Raw genomic sequence first — 16,034 nt, forward strand, 5'->3', positions numbered from 1 at the left:
ACAGGCGGACACACATCCACCACTTAATCACACGCGGACACACTCATGCACACACCCATACTTGCACACAAGCTGATATGCTCAGACACACCGACACAAACCCACCGACACGCTCATTCACGCACTCACAACTTCACACACACTGACTCATGGTTGTACACACACATACACACCTACAGCTTGGCACAGCCAGGGCTCTCACACGCTGCACCGCACTCACAGGCAGGCAACCACACGTCCAGTCAGGCATTGCACACACACATGACACTCACGCCGGCAAACGCATCCCGACTACCGGTCTCACAAACTGACAGATTCAAACACACAGACGCCCCGGAGGGTACTCACTCACAACCGGGCACAGCGAGCCACATCCAGACACACCGAGCCACATCCAGACACACCGACCTACCACAGACCCATCCAGACACGCCGGCTTACCAGAGACTTGCACCGGCGTGCCACAGACTCACCCAGACACACCGACCTACCACAGACCCCTCTGGACACACCGACCTACCACAGACCCATCTAGACACACTCCCTACCACAGACCCCTCTGGACACACCGACCTACCACAGACCCCTCCAGACACACCGGCGTGCCACAGACTCACCCAGACACACCGACCTACCACAGACCCCTCTGGACACACCGACCTACCACAGACCCATCTAGACACACTCCCTACCACAGACCCCTCCAGACACACCGACCCATCCAGACTTCACCCCTACGATCACTACATGCAGAGTCACCCAGGCCCACCCGCATAGTCCCCAAACCTGCAGCAACAATGACACAAGCACACACCTCACACGTGCACTAGCGCAGAAGAAAGAAGATGCCTTCCACGGACGTGTGCACGCGCTGAGAAGGATTGCACGTGCCCGGGGATTGACTGCACGTGCCCGGGATTGACCCTGCCGCGGGCGTGAGCACCCTGAGAACCACTGCACGTGTGGAGGAGGTGAACCCGCTGTTGTTTCCATGGATTGACTCGTCACTTCTCCAGGAATGGTCCCACACCGCACGTGTGCAGAGATTGTCTCCACTGCACGTGTGTGTCCGCACTGCACGTGTGTCCGCACTGCATTTTTCATGGTACTGCGTGCACTGCAGGTGTTCAGTGTTTGACTTCGCCCTGCACGAGCCAAGGTCTTGCCTTCACACTGCACGTGCTTATGGACTGACCCTGCCATGGGTGCGTGTACTGTGGACCGTGTAAACCACTGCACATGTCCGGGGAATGACTACGCACTGTACGTGTCTAGGAAGGGATTTTGAATGATCGGTGTGGAGACTGACCCTGCATGCACGTGTCCAGGGACGGACACAGCACGTGTCCAGGGATTGACTCTGTACTGTATGTGTGCAGCGATTGACTATGCACAGCACTCTTCCAGGGATTCACTCCGCACTGCACGTGTCCTGGGATTGACTGCAATGTCCTGGGTTTGACTCTGCGCTGCACCTTGTCCTGGGATTGACTCCGCACTGCACCTTGTCCTGGGATTGACTCTGCACTGTACGTGTCCTGGGATTGACTCTGCACTGTACGTGTCCTGGGATTGACTCTGCACTGCGTGTGTCTTGGAATTGACTCTGCACTGCACGTGTCCTGGGATTGACTCCTCACTGCACACGTGGGATTGACTCCGCACTGCCCGTGTCCTGGGATTGACTCTGCACTGCACCTTGTCCTGGGATTGACTCCGCACTGCACCTTGTCCTGGGATTGACTCCGCACTGCACCTTGTCCTGGGATTGACTCCGCACTGCACCTTGTCCTGGGATTGACTCCGCACTGCACCTTGTCCTGGGATTGACTCCGCACTGTACGTGTCCTGGGATTGACTCTGCACTGTACGTGTCCTGGGATTGACTCTGCACTGCGTGTGTCTTGGAATTGACTCTGCACTGCGTGTGTCTTGGAATTGACTCTGCACTGCACGTGCCCAGGGATTGACTCTGCACTGCACGTGCCCAGGGATTGACTCTGCACTGCACGTGCCCAGGGATTGACTCCGTACTGCACGTGCCCAGGGATTGACTCCGCACTGCACATGTACAGACACAGATGGGCTGACGTGTCCAGGAATGAACCCTCCAGAGGATGGGTTCAGTGAACTGACCAGGGCAGCTCATCTCAAGGGATGGACCTACGCTTAGATGCGTGAAGCTTTCACTCCTTACTCGAAAAGGTGCGTGGATAGAACAGTCCGTCAGTTGAAAGGTCCGCTGCGTAGAGAGTATGGGCTGGTCCACTGTTGGACGTATAGAAAGGGTATGTGGGTGGATCCAGGGTGTGTGGAGTGACCCCCTCTGGATGTGTCTAGAGATGGACTCGCTCATGGATGTGTTCACATTGACCATCTACGTGGAGGCTGCGTGGATGGTGGCTGTGTTCAAAGTCTACCCCCCCCCCACTTGAACCGAGCATGGCTTGACCCACTGCTGGATGTGTGGGAGTGCCCACTGCTGGATGTATGGGAGTACCCACTGCAGGGAAAGTACAGAGACCTGGCCCACTGCTGGATGTGTGGGAGTGCCCACTGCTGGCTGGATGTATGGGAGTACCCTACTGCAGGGAAAGTACAGAGACTGGCCCACTGCTGGATGTGTGGGAGTGCCCACTGCAGGGAGAGTACAGAGACTGGCCTACTGCTGGATGCGTGGGAGCACCCACTGCTGGATGTGTGGGAGTGCCCACTGCAGGGAAAGTACAGAGACTGGCCTACTTCTGGATGTGTGGGAGTACCCACTGCTGGATGTGTGGGAGTACCCACTGCTGGATGTGTGGGAGTACCCACTGCAGGGAAAGTACAGAGACTGGCCTACTGCTGGATGTGTGGGAGTGCCCACTGCTGGATGTGTGGGAGTACCCACTGCTGGATGCATGAGAGTACCCACTGCAGGGAAAGTACAGAGACTGGCCCACTGCTGGATGTGTGGGAGTACCCACTGCTGGATGTGTGGGAGTACCCACTGCAGGGAAAGTACAGAGACTGGCCTACTGCTGGATGTGTGGGAGTGCTCACTGCTGGATGTGTGGGAGTACCCACTGCTGGATGCATGAGAGTACCCACTGCAGGGAAAGTACAGAGACTGGCCTACTGCTGGATGTGTGGGAGTGCCCACTGCTGGATGTATGGGAGTACCCACTGCAGGGAAAGTACAGAGACAGGCCCACTGCTGGATGTGTGGGAGTGCCCACTGCTGGATGTATGGGAGTACCCACTGCAGGGAAAGTACAGAGACAGGCCCACTGCTGGATGTGTGGGAGTGCCCACTGCTGGATGTATGGGAGTACCCACTGCTGGATGTGTGGGAGTACCCACTGCAGGGAAAGTACAGAGACTGGCCTACTGCTGGATGTGTGGGGGTACCCACTGCTGGATGTGTGGGAGTACCCACTGCAGGGAAAGTACAGAGACTGGCCTACTGCTGGATGTGTGGGAGTGCCCACTGCTGGATGTATGGGAGTACCCACTGCAGGGAAAGTACAGAGACAGGCCCACTGCTGGATGTGTGGGAGTGCCCACTGCTGGATGTATGGGAGAACCCACTGCAGGGAAAGTACAGAGACTGGCCTACTGCTGGATGTGTGGGAGTGCCCACTGCAGGGAGAGTACAGAGACTGACCTACTGCTGGATGTGTGGGAGTGCCCACTGCAGGGAGAGTACAGAGATTGAACTGCTGGATGTGCCCTGGCAGTGACCCAGTGAACATGGCCAGAGGTCCACCGGCTGTAGGGTGTATTTGAGGATTGCTGCACTGCATGAAGTGTACATTGATTGCCCCACTGTTGAATGTGTGGAAGTGCTGACTCGCTACAGGACAGGATTCCTGGGTGGTCCAACTGTTGGATGTGTGGAAGTATTGATTCTCTTAGAAATGGTACCTGGGTGGTCCAACTGTGGGATGTGTGGAAGTATTGACTCTCTTAGAAATGGTACCTGGGTGGTCCCTCTGTTGGATGTGTGGAAGTATTGACTCTCCTAGAAGTGGTACCTGGGTGGTCCCTCTGTTGGATGTGTGGAAGTATTGACTCTCCTAGAAGTGGTACCTGGGTGGTCCCTCTGTTGGACGTGTGGAATTATTGACTCTCTTAAAAATGGTTCTTCGGTGGTCCCACTGTTTGTGTGGAAGTATTGACTTTCTTGGAAGTGGTTCCTCAGTGGTACCACTGTTGGATGTGTGGAAGTATTGACTCTCTTAGAGATGGGTCCTGGGTGGTCCCACTGTTGGATGTGTGGAAGTATTGACTCACTTAGAAACGGTTCCTGGGTGGCCCCACTGTTGGATGTGTAGAAGTATTGACTCTCTTAGAAGTGGTTCCTTAGGGGTCCCACTGTTGGATGTGTGGAAGTATTGACTCTCTTAGAAATGGTTCCTGGGTGGTCCCACTGTGTAATATGTAACTATTGACTCTTTTAGAAATGGTTTCTGGGGGTCCCACTTTTGGATGTGTGGATGTATTGACTCTCTTGGAAGTGGTTCCTGGGTGGTCCAGTTGTGTGTGTGGAACTATTGACTCTCTTAGAAATGGTTCCTGGGTGGTTCCACTGTTGGATGTGTGGAATTATTGACGTTGTACAGGAATGCGTACATGTTTGGTCCCTGTATTGAAAGTTTGATAGTATTGATACTCTACTTGAAAGGGATCATGAGTGGTCCCACTGTTGGATGCATGGAAGTATTGACTCTCTTAGAAATGGTTCCTGGCTGGTCCCACTGTTTGTGTGGAAGTATTGACTCTCTTTGAAGTGGTTCCTGGGTGGCCCTACTGTTTGTGTGGAAGTTTTGACTCTCTTAGAAGCAGTTCCTCAGTGGTTCCACTGTTGGACGTGTAGAAGTATTGACTCTCTTAGAAATGGTTCCTGGGTGGTCCCACTGTTGGATGTGTAGAAGTATTGACTCTCTTAGAAGCGGTTCCTGGGTGGTCCTACTGTTTGTGTGGAAGTATTGACTCCCTTAGAAGTAGTTCCTCAGTGGTTCCACTGTTGGATGTGTAGAAGTATTGACTCTCTTAGAAGTGGTTCCTGGGTGGTCCTACGGTTTGTGTGGAAGTATTGACTCTCTTAGAAGTGGTTCCTTAGTGGTCCCACTGTTGGATGTGTGGAAGTATGGACTCTCTTAGAAATGGTTCCTGGGGGGTTCCACTGTTGGATGTGTAGAAGTATTGACTCTCTTAGAAGTGGTTCCTTAGTGGTCCCACTGTTGGATGTGTGGAAGTATTGACTCTCTTAGAAATGGTTCCTGGGGGGGTTCCACAGTTGGATGTGTGGAAGTATTGACATTGTACAGGAAAGGGTACATGGGTGGTCCCTGTATTGGAAGTTTGATAGTATTGATACTCTACTTGAAAGGGATCATGAGTGGCCCCACTGTTGGATGCCTGAAAGTATCAACTCTCTTAGAAATGGTTCTTTGGTGGTCCTACTTTTTGTGTGGAAGTATTGACTCTCTTGGAAGTGGTTCCACAGTGGTCCCACTGTTGGATGTGTGGAAGTATTGACTCTCTTAGAAATGGTTCCTGGGTGGCCCCACTGTTGGATGTGTAGAAGTATTGACTCTCTTAGAAGTGGTTCCTTAGTGGTCCCACTGTTGGATGTGTGGAAGTATTGCCTCTCTTAGAAATGGTTCCTGGGTGGTCCCACTGTTGGATGTGTAGAAGTATTGACTCTCTTAGAAGCGGTTCCTGGGTGGTCCTACTGTTTGTGTGGAAGTATTGACTCCCTTAGAAGTAGTTCCTCAGTGGTTCCAGTGTTGGATGTGTAGAAGTATTGACTCTCTTAGAAGTGGGTTCCTGGGTGGTCCTACGGTTTGTGTGGAAGTATTGGCTCTCTTAGAAGTGGTTCCTTAGTGGTCCCACTGTTGGATGTGTGGAAGTATTGACTCTCTTAGAAATGGTTCCTGGGGGGTTCCACTGTTGGATGTGTAGAAGTATTGACTCTCTTAGAAGTGGTTCCTTAGTGGTCCCACTGTTGGATGTGTGGAAGTATTGACTCTCTTAGAAATGGTTCCTGGGGGGTTCCACTGTTGGATGTGTGGAAGTATTGACATTGTACAGGAAAGGGTACATGGGTGGTCCCTGTATTGGAAGTTTGATAGTATTGATACTCTACTTGAAAGGGATCATGAGTGGCCCCACTGTTGGATGCCTGAAAGTATTAACTCTCTTAGAAATGGTTCTTTGGTGGTCCTACTTTTTGTGTGGAAGTATTGACTCTCTTGGAAGTGGTTCTTGGGTGGTCCCACTGTTGGATGTGTGGAAGTATTGACTCTTAGAAACGGTTCCTGGGTGGTCCCACTGTTGGATGTGTAGAAGTATTGACTCTCTTAGAAATGGTTCCTGGGTGGTCCTACTGTTTGTGTGGAAGTATTGACTCTCTTAGAAGTAGTTCCTCAGTGTTTCTACTGTTGGATGTGTGGAAGTATTGACTCTCTTAGAAATGGTTCCTGGGTGGTCCCACTGTGTAATATGTAACTATTGACTTTTTTTTTTAAATGGTTCCTGGGGTGCCCCACTTTTGGATGTGTAGAAGTATTGACTCTCTTAGAAGTGGTTCCTGGGTGGTCCAGTTGTGTGTGTGGAACTATTGACTCTCTTAGAAATGGATCCTGGGTGGTTCCACTGTTGGATGTGTGGAAGTATTGACATTGTACAGGAAAGGGTACATGGGGGGTCCCTGTATTGGAAGTTTGATAGTATTGATACTCTACTGGAAAGGGATCATGAGTGGCCCCACTGTTGGATGCGTGGAAGAATTAACTCTCTTAGAAATAGTTCTTCGGTGGTCCCACTGTTTGTGTGGAAGTATTGACTCTCTTGGAAGTGGTTCCACAGTGGTACCACTGTTGGATGTGTGGAAGTATTGACTCTCTTGGAATTGTTTCTTGGTTGGCCCCACTGTTGGATGTGTAGAAGTATTAACTCTCTTAGAAATGGTACCTGGGTGGTCCCTATTTTGGATATGTGAAAGTATTGACTCTCTTAGAAATGGTTACAGGGTGGTCCCACTGTTTGTTTGGAAGTATTGATTCTCTTATAAGGGATTCATGAGTGCTTCTATTATTGAATGTGTGAAAGTATTGAGATTGTACAGGAAAGGGTACTTGGGTGGTCCCACTGTGTAATGTGTAACTATTGACTCTTTTAGAAATGGTTTCTGGGTGGTCCCACTTTTGGATGTGTGGAAGTATTGACTGTGTGTGGGGAACTATTGACTCACTTAAAAATGGTTCCTGGGTGGTTCGGTTCCACTGTTGGATGTGTGGAAGTATTGACATTGTACAGGAAAGGGTACATTGGTGGTCCCACAACTGGAAGTTTGGTAGTATTGATACTCTATTGGAAAGGGTTCATGAGTGGTCCCACTTTTAGATGCATGGAAGTATTGACTCTTAGAAATGGTTCCTGGATGGTCCCACTGTTGGGAGTGTGGGGGATACTGTCTCTTTTGGAAAGGGTTTATGTGTGGTCCTACTATTGGAAGTTTGGAAGCATTAATACTCTTCTGCAAAGGATTCATAGGTGGGCACACTTTTGTATGGTGTGGAAGTATTAACACTATACTGGAAAAGTGCATAGATGGTCTTACTGTTGGATGGGTGATTGTAGGAAGCTGGCTCGTTATATGGTCTACTAAAATGAAGTACACCATGCAGAGTCCAGTGGATCCCCAATAGGTGTGGAGAGGTAAAAGCAAATAATTTGAACGCTCTTTTTGTGGTATTGTGGGCGAGCAGTTAGGGTTATCAGAGGGTAGTGATAAGCATTTGTTGTCACACAGAGGAAATAAGTGAGACACACACCTCAAGAATAAATTCCGAGACCAATTAGGAAAAATAAAGTTGCATCTTGATAGATAATTGTAGAAACCAAAATCTTTGTTCTACAGTTAATAAATGCTTTGTATGTCGACGTTTAACCAAATGCAGTTCAAGACACACATGCTGACAGATTTTAAGCATCAGTGCTCAATATCATCCGCAGAGACCGTCGCGGTCAAGGGGAAGAACAGTATAGGGTTGGATAGCAGAGTACCGCCAACATATTTACCATCACGGTCGATGGAAATTACACCCCGCCACGGAGTTTTGGGGGACCATGGTCACCCAGAGTTCAGAAGAAATTTTACTCTAGGGGTTACTTTGATCGAAGGTGCCGGAGCTCTGGGGATGCAGAATTGGTTCTTTTCTGGTGGCTTTCGGCTACAGGTGTGGTGAGGGTAGTCTGTCGTGGTCGGGGCGGTCATGCCCAAGTTGCTGCTTACGCACAGTCGACGCCACCAGAAAGCGGGTACAGGCTCACTGGAGTAGGGCTGTTTCCAACATGTACTGTGAGTATCCCTCAGGCTGGTGGATGCATTGTAGGGGTTGGTTACGGGTCTGGTGGCCAACAAGCCTTGGCTGCTGCAACGTTTGGTTGGTGGTGTGAATCGTGTTTACACGGTCCGTGCTGGTCTTTACTGACGGTGTGCCGGTACTAGTACCACTAGTCCAAGGAAGGTCCCAGGCTATTAGCGAAGGCTGGCAGGGCTCCAGGATTCTTGGAGGCTGCACAGGTTTCAGGTAGGGATGGCAGGCAGGGTTTGGCGTTGGTTTCTTCTGCGGCAGGGCTCAGCAGTACATCTTCTTGCTTTGTCTTCTTTTGGTCCCTGGAATATGAAGTCAAGGTCTTGGAGAGTCACCTAAATACTGCATTTAGAGGTGTTACAAGGGGAGAAAGGTAGTAGTCAATGGGCTAATTACCTTTAGGGTGTCTACACATCCCTGGTGACTACTTCCTGTGAGAAGAGGAACTACTGTATCTCTGATTGGAGGTTTTCTCACCATCTCAAGATGGTGGAATTTCAGTAGAGGGGTTCATCTTGCCTGCCCCACCCCTGAGGTCGTGCAGGCTGAATGGAGACCCTCCTCCTCATCTAACTAGTATTTCCCACCTTTCCTCCCGCCAAAAGTGGAGCATGAAAGGGAGCTTGACCTCTTCCACTATCTGGGGGTTCCTGGGTTGGATTTCAATTGCGGCATCGCCTTTGAAGCTTCCCACCCGGGAAGACCATCCTGTCCTGGAGGAGGTGTGAAACATTCTCGCCCAGAGCAGGTATTGCTTCTGTCCTCAGAGCGCTGGCTCTCACCCCATGAGGTCAGAAACATGTCTGGTGGGACAGGCTGGTGGAAACCGGCCGGAGACCCCACTAGTGTTTGGTTAAGTTTCAGGGGACCCTCTGAAAAGGTCTCCTGTGTGGACGGATTATTAAATCCATCACTGGCATCAATGAGGATTTATTAAGACAAGATGTTTGATACCAAACATCTTAGGAATCAGTGAAGCCATCAAGGAGCTAGGAAACTTGTGTTGACAAGTATCCAGCGCATATACTCTTTATGGCTTCCATGTGCACTTATAACATCTCAGGATGAAGTGAACATTGCAGGGCCATATCTGCTCATGCTTATATACCCACAGATACGGTATAGTGCACCCTGCATTAGGGCTAAAGGTCTGCAGTAGGGGTGACTTACCTATATCTTATGGGTGTATGAGTGGCATGTTGACTCCGGATTTTCCAGCACCAAAACACGCAGCCTGCAATGTCAGAGTACATAGTCTTGGTAAGGGATCCCTGGGATGGCACAACCAGTGTGGAGCCCCAGAGGACCCTCTTCATTACCCCTGCCCTATGTGCCAAGGTTACCATTTACTAGGGACTTACAAGGGTAGGTGACGTATTGCCAATCAAGGTACAGTGCTTTGGGAAGGAAATCTGCCACTGGGGACCTGGTTAGCAGCAACTCAGTGAACGTACAGTTCGAAATTACATTAGGCAAAAGGTGGGGGCTAACCATGCAAAAAGAGGCACCTTCCTACAGTGGTAGCATTGACACTCTACTGGAAAGGGTTCATGGGTGGTCCCACTGTTGTATGTGGAAGTACCGGCACACTACTGGGAAGGATGCATGGGTGGTCCAACTGTTGTATGAGGACGTACCATCACTCTACTGGGAAGGATGCATGAGTGGTCCCACTGTTGTATGTGCACGTACCGACACTCTACTGGTGAGAATGCATGGGTGGTCCCACTGTTGTATGTGGACGTACCAACACTCTACTGGGAAGGATGCATGGGTGGTCCCACTGTTGTATGTGGATGTACCGACACTCTACTGGTGAGAATGCATGGGTGGTCCCACTGTTGTATGTGGACGTACCAACACTCTACTGGGAAGGATGCATGGGTGGTCCCACTGTTGTATGTGGAAGTACCGACACTCTACTGGGAAGGATGCATGGGTGGTCCCACTGTTGTTTGTGGATGTACCAAAACTCTACTGGGAAGGATGCATGGGTGGTCCCACTGTTGTATGTGGACGTACTGACACTCTACTGGGAAGGATGCATGGGTGGTCCCACTGTTGTATATGGACGTACCGACACTCTACAGGGAAGGATGCATGGGTGGTCCCACTGTTGTATGTGGAAGTACCGACACACTCCTGGGAAGGATGCATGGGTGGTCAAACTGTTGTATGTGGAAGTACCAACACTCTACTGGGAAGGATGCATGGGTGGTCAAACTGTTGTATGTGGAAGTACCAACACTACTGGGAAGGATGCATGGGTGGTCAAACTGTTGACCACCCATGCATCCTTCCCAGTAGAGTGCTGGTGCTTGTGGAAATACTGACACTCTACTAGGAAGTATGCATGGGTGGTCAAAATGTTGTATGTGGAAGTACCGACACTCTACTGATAAGGATGGATGGGTGGTCAAACTGTTCCATGTGTAAAACTATTGACCCTCGCTTGGAAAGGAGCATGGATGGTTCCACTATTAGATCTGGACGTATTAATACTCACTGGAAAGGCTGCTCGGTTGGTCCCACTGATGAATGTGTGGAAGGATCGATACTCAAAAGGGTTCCTGGGTGGTCCCACTGATGCATATGTAAAAGTATTGACTCTATTGGCAGGGTTCCCACTGTTGAAGGCGTCCAGGTTCTGACATACCTTCTCTTCCCCCCCTTGTCTCCCTCAGGTCTTCCTGAAGGAGGAGCTCGAGCAGAAACTGGAGAAGAACCGGGAAGAAAAACTGCGAAAAGCAGCTATGGTTATTCGAGCCCACCTGCTGGGCTATAGAGACAGGTGGGTGTGAGATCATAGAGACAGGTGGGTGTGAGACCATAGAGACAGGTGGGTGTGAGACCATAGAGACAGGTGGGTGTGAGACCATAGAGACAGGTGGGTGTGAGACCATAGAGACAGGTGGGTGTGAGACCATAGAGACAGGTGGGTGTGAGACCATAGAGACAGGTGGGTGTGAGACCATAGAGACAGGTGGGCGTGAGACCATAGAGACAGGTGGGCGTGAGACCAATGTGACAGGTGGGCGTGAGACCAATGTGACAGGTGGGCGTGAGACCAATGTGACAGGTGGGCGTGAGACCAATGTGACAGGTGGGCGTGAGACCAATGTGACAGGTGGGCCTGAGACCATAGAGACACGTTGGCCTGAGACCATAGAGACACGTGGGCCTGAGACCATAGAGACACGTGGGCCTGAGACCATAGAGACACGTGGGCCTGAGACCATAGAGACACGTGGGCCTGAGACCATAGAGACACGTGGGCCTGAGACCATAGAGACACGTGGGCCTGAGACCATAGAGACACGTGGGCCTGAGACCATAGAGACACGTGGGCCTGAGACCATAGAGACGGGTGGGTGTGAGACCATAGAGACGGGTGGGTGTGAGACCATAGAGACGGGTGGGTGTGAGACCATAGAGACGGGTGGGTGTGAGAGCACCCACAGTGGGTGGTTGACTGTGATCTAATGGCCAGGGGTACATGGTACAGTGGGCCATTAACTATGGGCTCACACCCAGGGGTACATGGTACAGTGGGTGGTTGTGAGCTCACACCCAGGGGTACATGGCAGAGTGAGTGATTGACTGTGAGTTCATCCCCAGGGGTACATGGCACAGTGGGTCACTGACTGTGAGCTCACGCCCATGGGTACGTGGCACAGGGGGTCACTGACTGTGAGTGCATGGCCAGGGTTACATGGTACATGGGGTCACTGATTGTGCGCTCAAGCCCAAGGGTACATGGCACATGGGGTCACTAACTGGGAGCTCACGCCCAGGGATACATGGTGCAGTGGGTCAATAATTATGGGCTGATACCCAGGGGTACATGGCATAGTGGGTGGTTGTGAGCTCACATACAGGGGTACATGGCACAGTGTGTGATTGACTGTGAGCTCACGCCCAGGGGTACATGGCACAGTGAGGTATTGACTGTAAGCTCATCCCCAGGGTTACATGGCACAGTGGGTGATTACATGGCACAGCGGGTGATATACTGTGAGCTCACGGCCAGGGGTACATGGCACAGAAAGTTGGTTGACTGTAAACTCATACCCAAGGGTACATGGCACAGTGGGTCATTGACTGTGAACTTACACCCAGGAGTACATGGCACAGGGGTCACTGACTGTGAGCTCATGCCCAGGGGTACATGGTGCAGTGGGTGATTGAGTGTGAGCTCACGACCAGGAGTACATGGCACCGTGGGTCACTGACTGTGAGCTCATACCCAGGGGTACATGGCACAGGTGTCACTGACTGTGAGCTTACGTCCAAGGTTACATGGCACAGTGTGTGATTGACTGTATGCTTATGCCCAGGGGTACATGGCACAGTGTGTTGTTGACCGTAAGCTCACACCCATTGGTACATGACACAGGGGGTCACTGGCTGTGAGTTCATGCCCAGGGGTACATGGCACAGGGGTCACTGACTGTGAGCTCATGCCCAGGGGTACATGGCGCAGTGGGTGGTTGACTGTGAGCTCACGCCCAGGGGTACATGGTACATTGGGTGGTTAACTGGAAGCTCATGCCCAGGGGTACATGGCACAGTGTGTGATTGACTGTGAGCTCACGCCCAGGGGTACATAGCACATGGGGTCGCTGACTGTGAGCTCATGCCCAGGGGTATATGGCACAGGGGTAACTGACTGTGAGTTTATGCCCAGGGGTACATGGCACAGTATGTGATTGACTGTGAGCTCACGCCCAGGGGGTACATGGCGCAGTGTGTGATTGACGGTGAGCTCACGCCCAGGGGTACATGGCACAGGGGTCACTGACTGTGAGCTCACTCCCTGGGTTACATGGCACAGGAGTCACTGACTGTGAGCTTACACCCATGGGTACATAGCACAGTGTGTGATTGTCTGTGAGCTCACGCCCAGGGGTACATGGCACAGAGGTCATTAACTGTGAGCTCATGTCCAGGGCTACATGGCGCAGTGGGTGATTGACTGTGAGCTCACGCCCAGAGTTACATGGCATAGGGGTCATTAACTGTGAGCTCATGTCCAGGGCTACATGGCACAGGGGTCACTGACTGTGAGCTCATGGCCAGGGGTACATGGTACAAGGGTCACTGACTGTGAGCTCATGCCTAGGGGTACATGGCGCAGTGTGTGATTGACTGTGAGCTTACGCCCAGGGGTACATGGCACAGGGGGTGGTTGACCGTAAGCTCACACCCATGGGTACATGGCACAGGGGGTCACTGGCTTGTGAGCTCACGCCCAGGGGCACATGGCACAGGGGTCACTGACTGTGAGCTTACACCCAGAGGTACATGGCACAATGTGTGATTGACTGTGAGCTCACACCCAGGGGTACATAGCACAGGGGTCACTGACTGTGAGCTTACACCCAGAGGTACATGGCACAATGTGTGATTGACTGTGAGCTCCCGCCCAGGGGGTACATGGCACAGTGTGTGATTGACTGTGAGGTCACGCCCTGGGGTACATGGCACAGGAGTCACTGACTGTGAGCTCACGCCCAGGGGTACATGGCACATGGGGTCACTTGACTGTGAGCTCACGCCCAGGGGTACATGGCATAGGGGTCACTGACTGTGAGCTCATGTCCAGGGCTACATGGCACAGGGGTCACTGACTGGGAGCGCATGGTCAGGGGTATATGGCACAGGGGTAACTGACTGTGAGTTTATGCCCAGGGGTACATGGCACGGTATGTGATTGACTGTGAGCTCACGCCCAGGGGGTACATGGCGCAGTGTGTGATTGACGGTGAGCTCACGCCCAGGGGTACATGGCACAGGGGTCACTGACTGTGAGCTCACGCCTAGGGTTACATGGCACAGGGGTCACAAACTGTGAGCTAATGCCCAGAGGTGCATGGCGCAGTGCGTGATTGACTGTGAGCTCATGCCCAGGGGTACATGGCACCGTGGGTGATTGACTGTGAGCTTACGCTCAGGGGTACATGGCCCTGTGGGTGATTGACTGTGAGCCCCCACCCAGGGGTACAAGACACCGGGGTCACGGGGTACATGGCCCTGCTGGTGATTGACTGTAAGATCACGCATGGGGTACATGGCACAGGGGGTGATTTCATGGCACATTGTGTGATTGACTGTGAGCTCATGCCCAGAGGTACATGGTGCAGTGTGTGATTGACTGTGAGCTCACGCTCAGGGGTACATGGCACAGTATGTCATTGACTGTGAGCTTACACTCGGGGTACATGGCACAGTGTGTCATTGACTGTGCGCTTATGCCTAGGGGTACATGGCACAAAGGGTGATTACATGGCACAGTGTGTGATTGACTGTGGGCTTATGCCCAGGGGTGCATTGCAAAGTAGGTCCTTGACTGTGAGCTTTCTCCAGGGGCACATGGCCCTGTGGGTGACTGACTGTAAGCTCACGCACAGGGGTACATGGCAGAGTGTGTGATTGAATGTGAGCTTATGCCCAAGGGGTACATGGCACCGTGGGTCCTTGACTGTGAGCTCATGCCCAGGGGTACATGGCACAGTGTGTGATTGAATGTGAGCTTATGCCCAAGGGGTACATGGCACCGTGGGTCCTTGACTGTGAGCTCATGCATGGGGGTACATGGCACAGTGTGTGATTGAATGTGAGCTCATGCCCAGAAGTACATGGCACCGTGGGTCCTTGACTGAGCTCATGCCCAGGGGTACATGGCACAGTGTGTGATGGCCTGTGAGCTTACACCCAGGGGTACATGGCCCAGTGGGTCATTGACTGTAAGCTCACGCCCATGCGTACATGGCACAGGGGTGATTGTAAGCTCACACCCAGGGGTACATGGCACAGGGGGCCACTGACTTTAGCTCACACCCTGTCCTTTGGGGGTAACCTTGGACAGGAGTTGGGTTTGATATGATGGGTCAAGATGGCCATGATAGTGTTTGGGTCTTGGGGAGAAGCTGTTTTTAGGTGTACTTGTGTAGTAACTGGTTGTGATACAAGCTGGTTGATGCATTTTTACGCGCTCAGCAGCTGCTTAGCCTGCACTCTGTCATGGTGTGCCATCTGGTCGAGGTAGCTCATGTTTGTGGACTTGTTGCAGTTTGTGTTGGGTGTGTGTTTGGTATTTTAAAGTTCTATGTATAGAACAAAGATTGCTGTGGGGTTCTGTGCCTGGTTGAATCTGGTTGCTTTGGTGTGTGGACCTCGGATAAAGGCAGGTTCAATGTTGTGCTTCTGGGATTAGGTTTTGTGTGTGGCATCTGGACTGTGGAGGAAGATGGGCCTGCTGAACATCAGCAGTACATGCCTGGTGTAGTGAAAGAACAGGAATTAAACTGTTTGTGTATGTTTACGTCTGGGTTGGACCACGGCTGGGGTCTTGGATAGGGCTGTGAGCTAGTTTGCCCCTTTGGCAGTGTGTACCATTTGACTGTTGTCTGTGGGCAGGCAGTAATACTGTTTGTGTGAGCCTTGGATGGTGGCATTCTGAGGTGCGTCTCTGGGATCCCAGATGTTTGTGGTGTCATTTAGATCTTGGACAGTGTGTGGTTGTGACATTTAGGGGGGTGGTTGTTAACACTCTTCCTCTGATTATTTTGATATTGGTATGGGTAATTGTAGAGCCCATGAGTCACCACAGAAGGTATCCTGGAGCTGAAAAGCAGGAACAGTGTGTGCCGAGCCAGGGCCGAGACT

At 51.6% G+C, this 16,034-nt stretch overlaps 1 protein-coding gene across 1 annotated transcript in view; it reads left to right on the forward strand.

The window, feature by feature from the left end:
• Positions 1 to 16,034, forward strand: part of LOC146859468 (unconventional myosin-X-like) — an 869,852-nt gene that overhangs the window by 664,837 nt on the left and 188,981 nt on the right. Inside the window, exon 22 of the mRNA XM_085650190.1 lies at positions 11,051 to 11,157. Within this exon, the coding sequence (XP_085506316.1) occupies positions 11,051 to 11,157 (107 nt within the window). The remainder of the gene's footprint in view (positions 1 to 11,050; positions 11,158 to 16,034) is intronic.

This window comes from Triturus cristatus, chromosome 3_2 (genome assembly GCF_964204655.1).
Source record: "Triturus cristatus chromosome 3_2, aTriCri1.1, whole genome shotgun sequence".
NCBI lineage: Eukaryota > Metazoa > Chordata > Amphibia > Caudata > Salamandridae > Triturus > Triturus cristatus.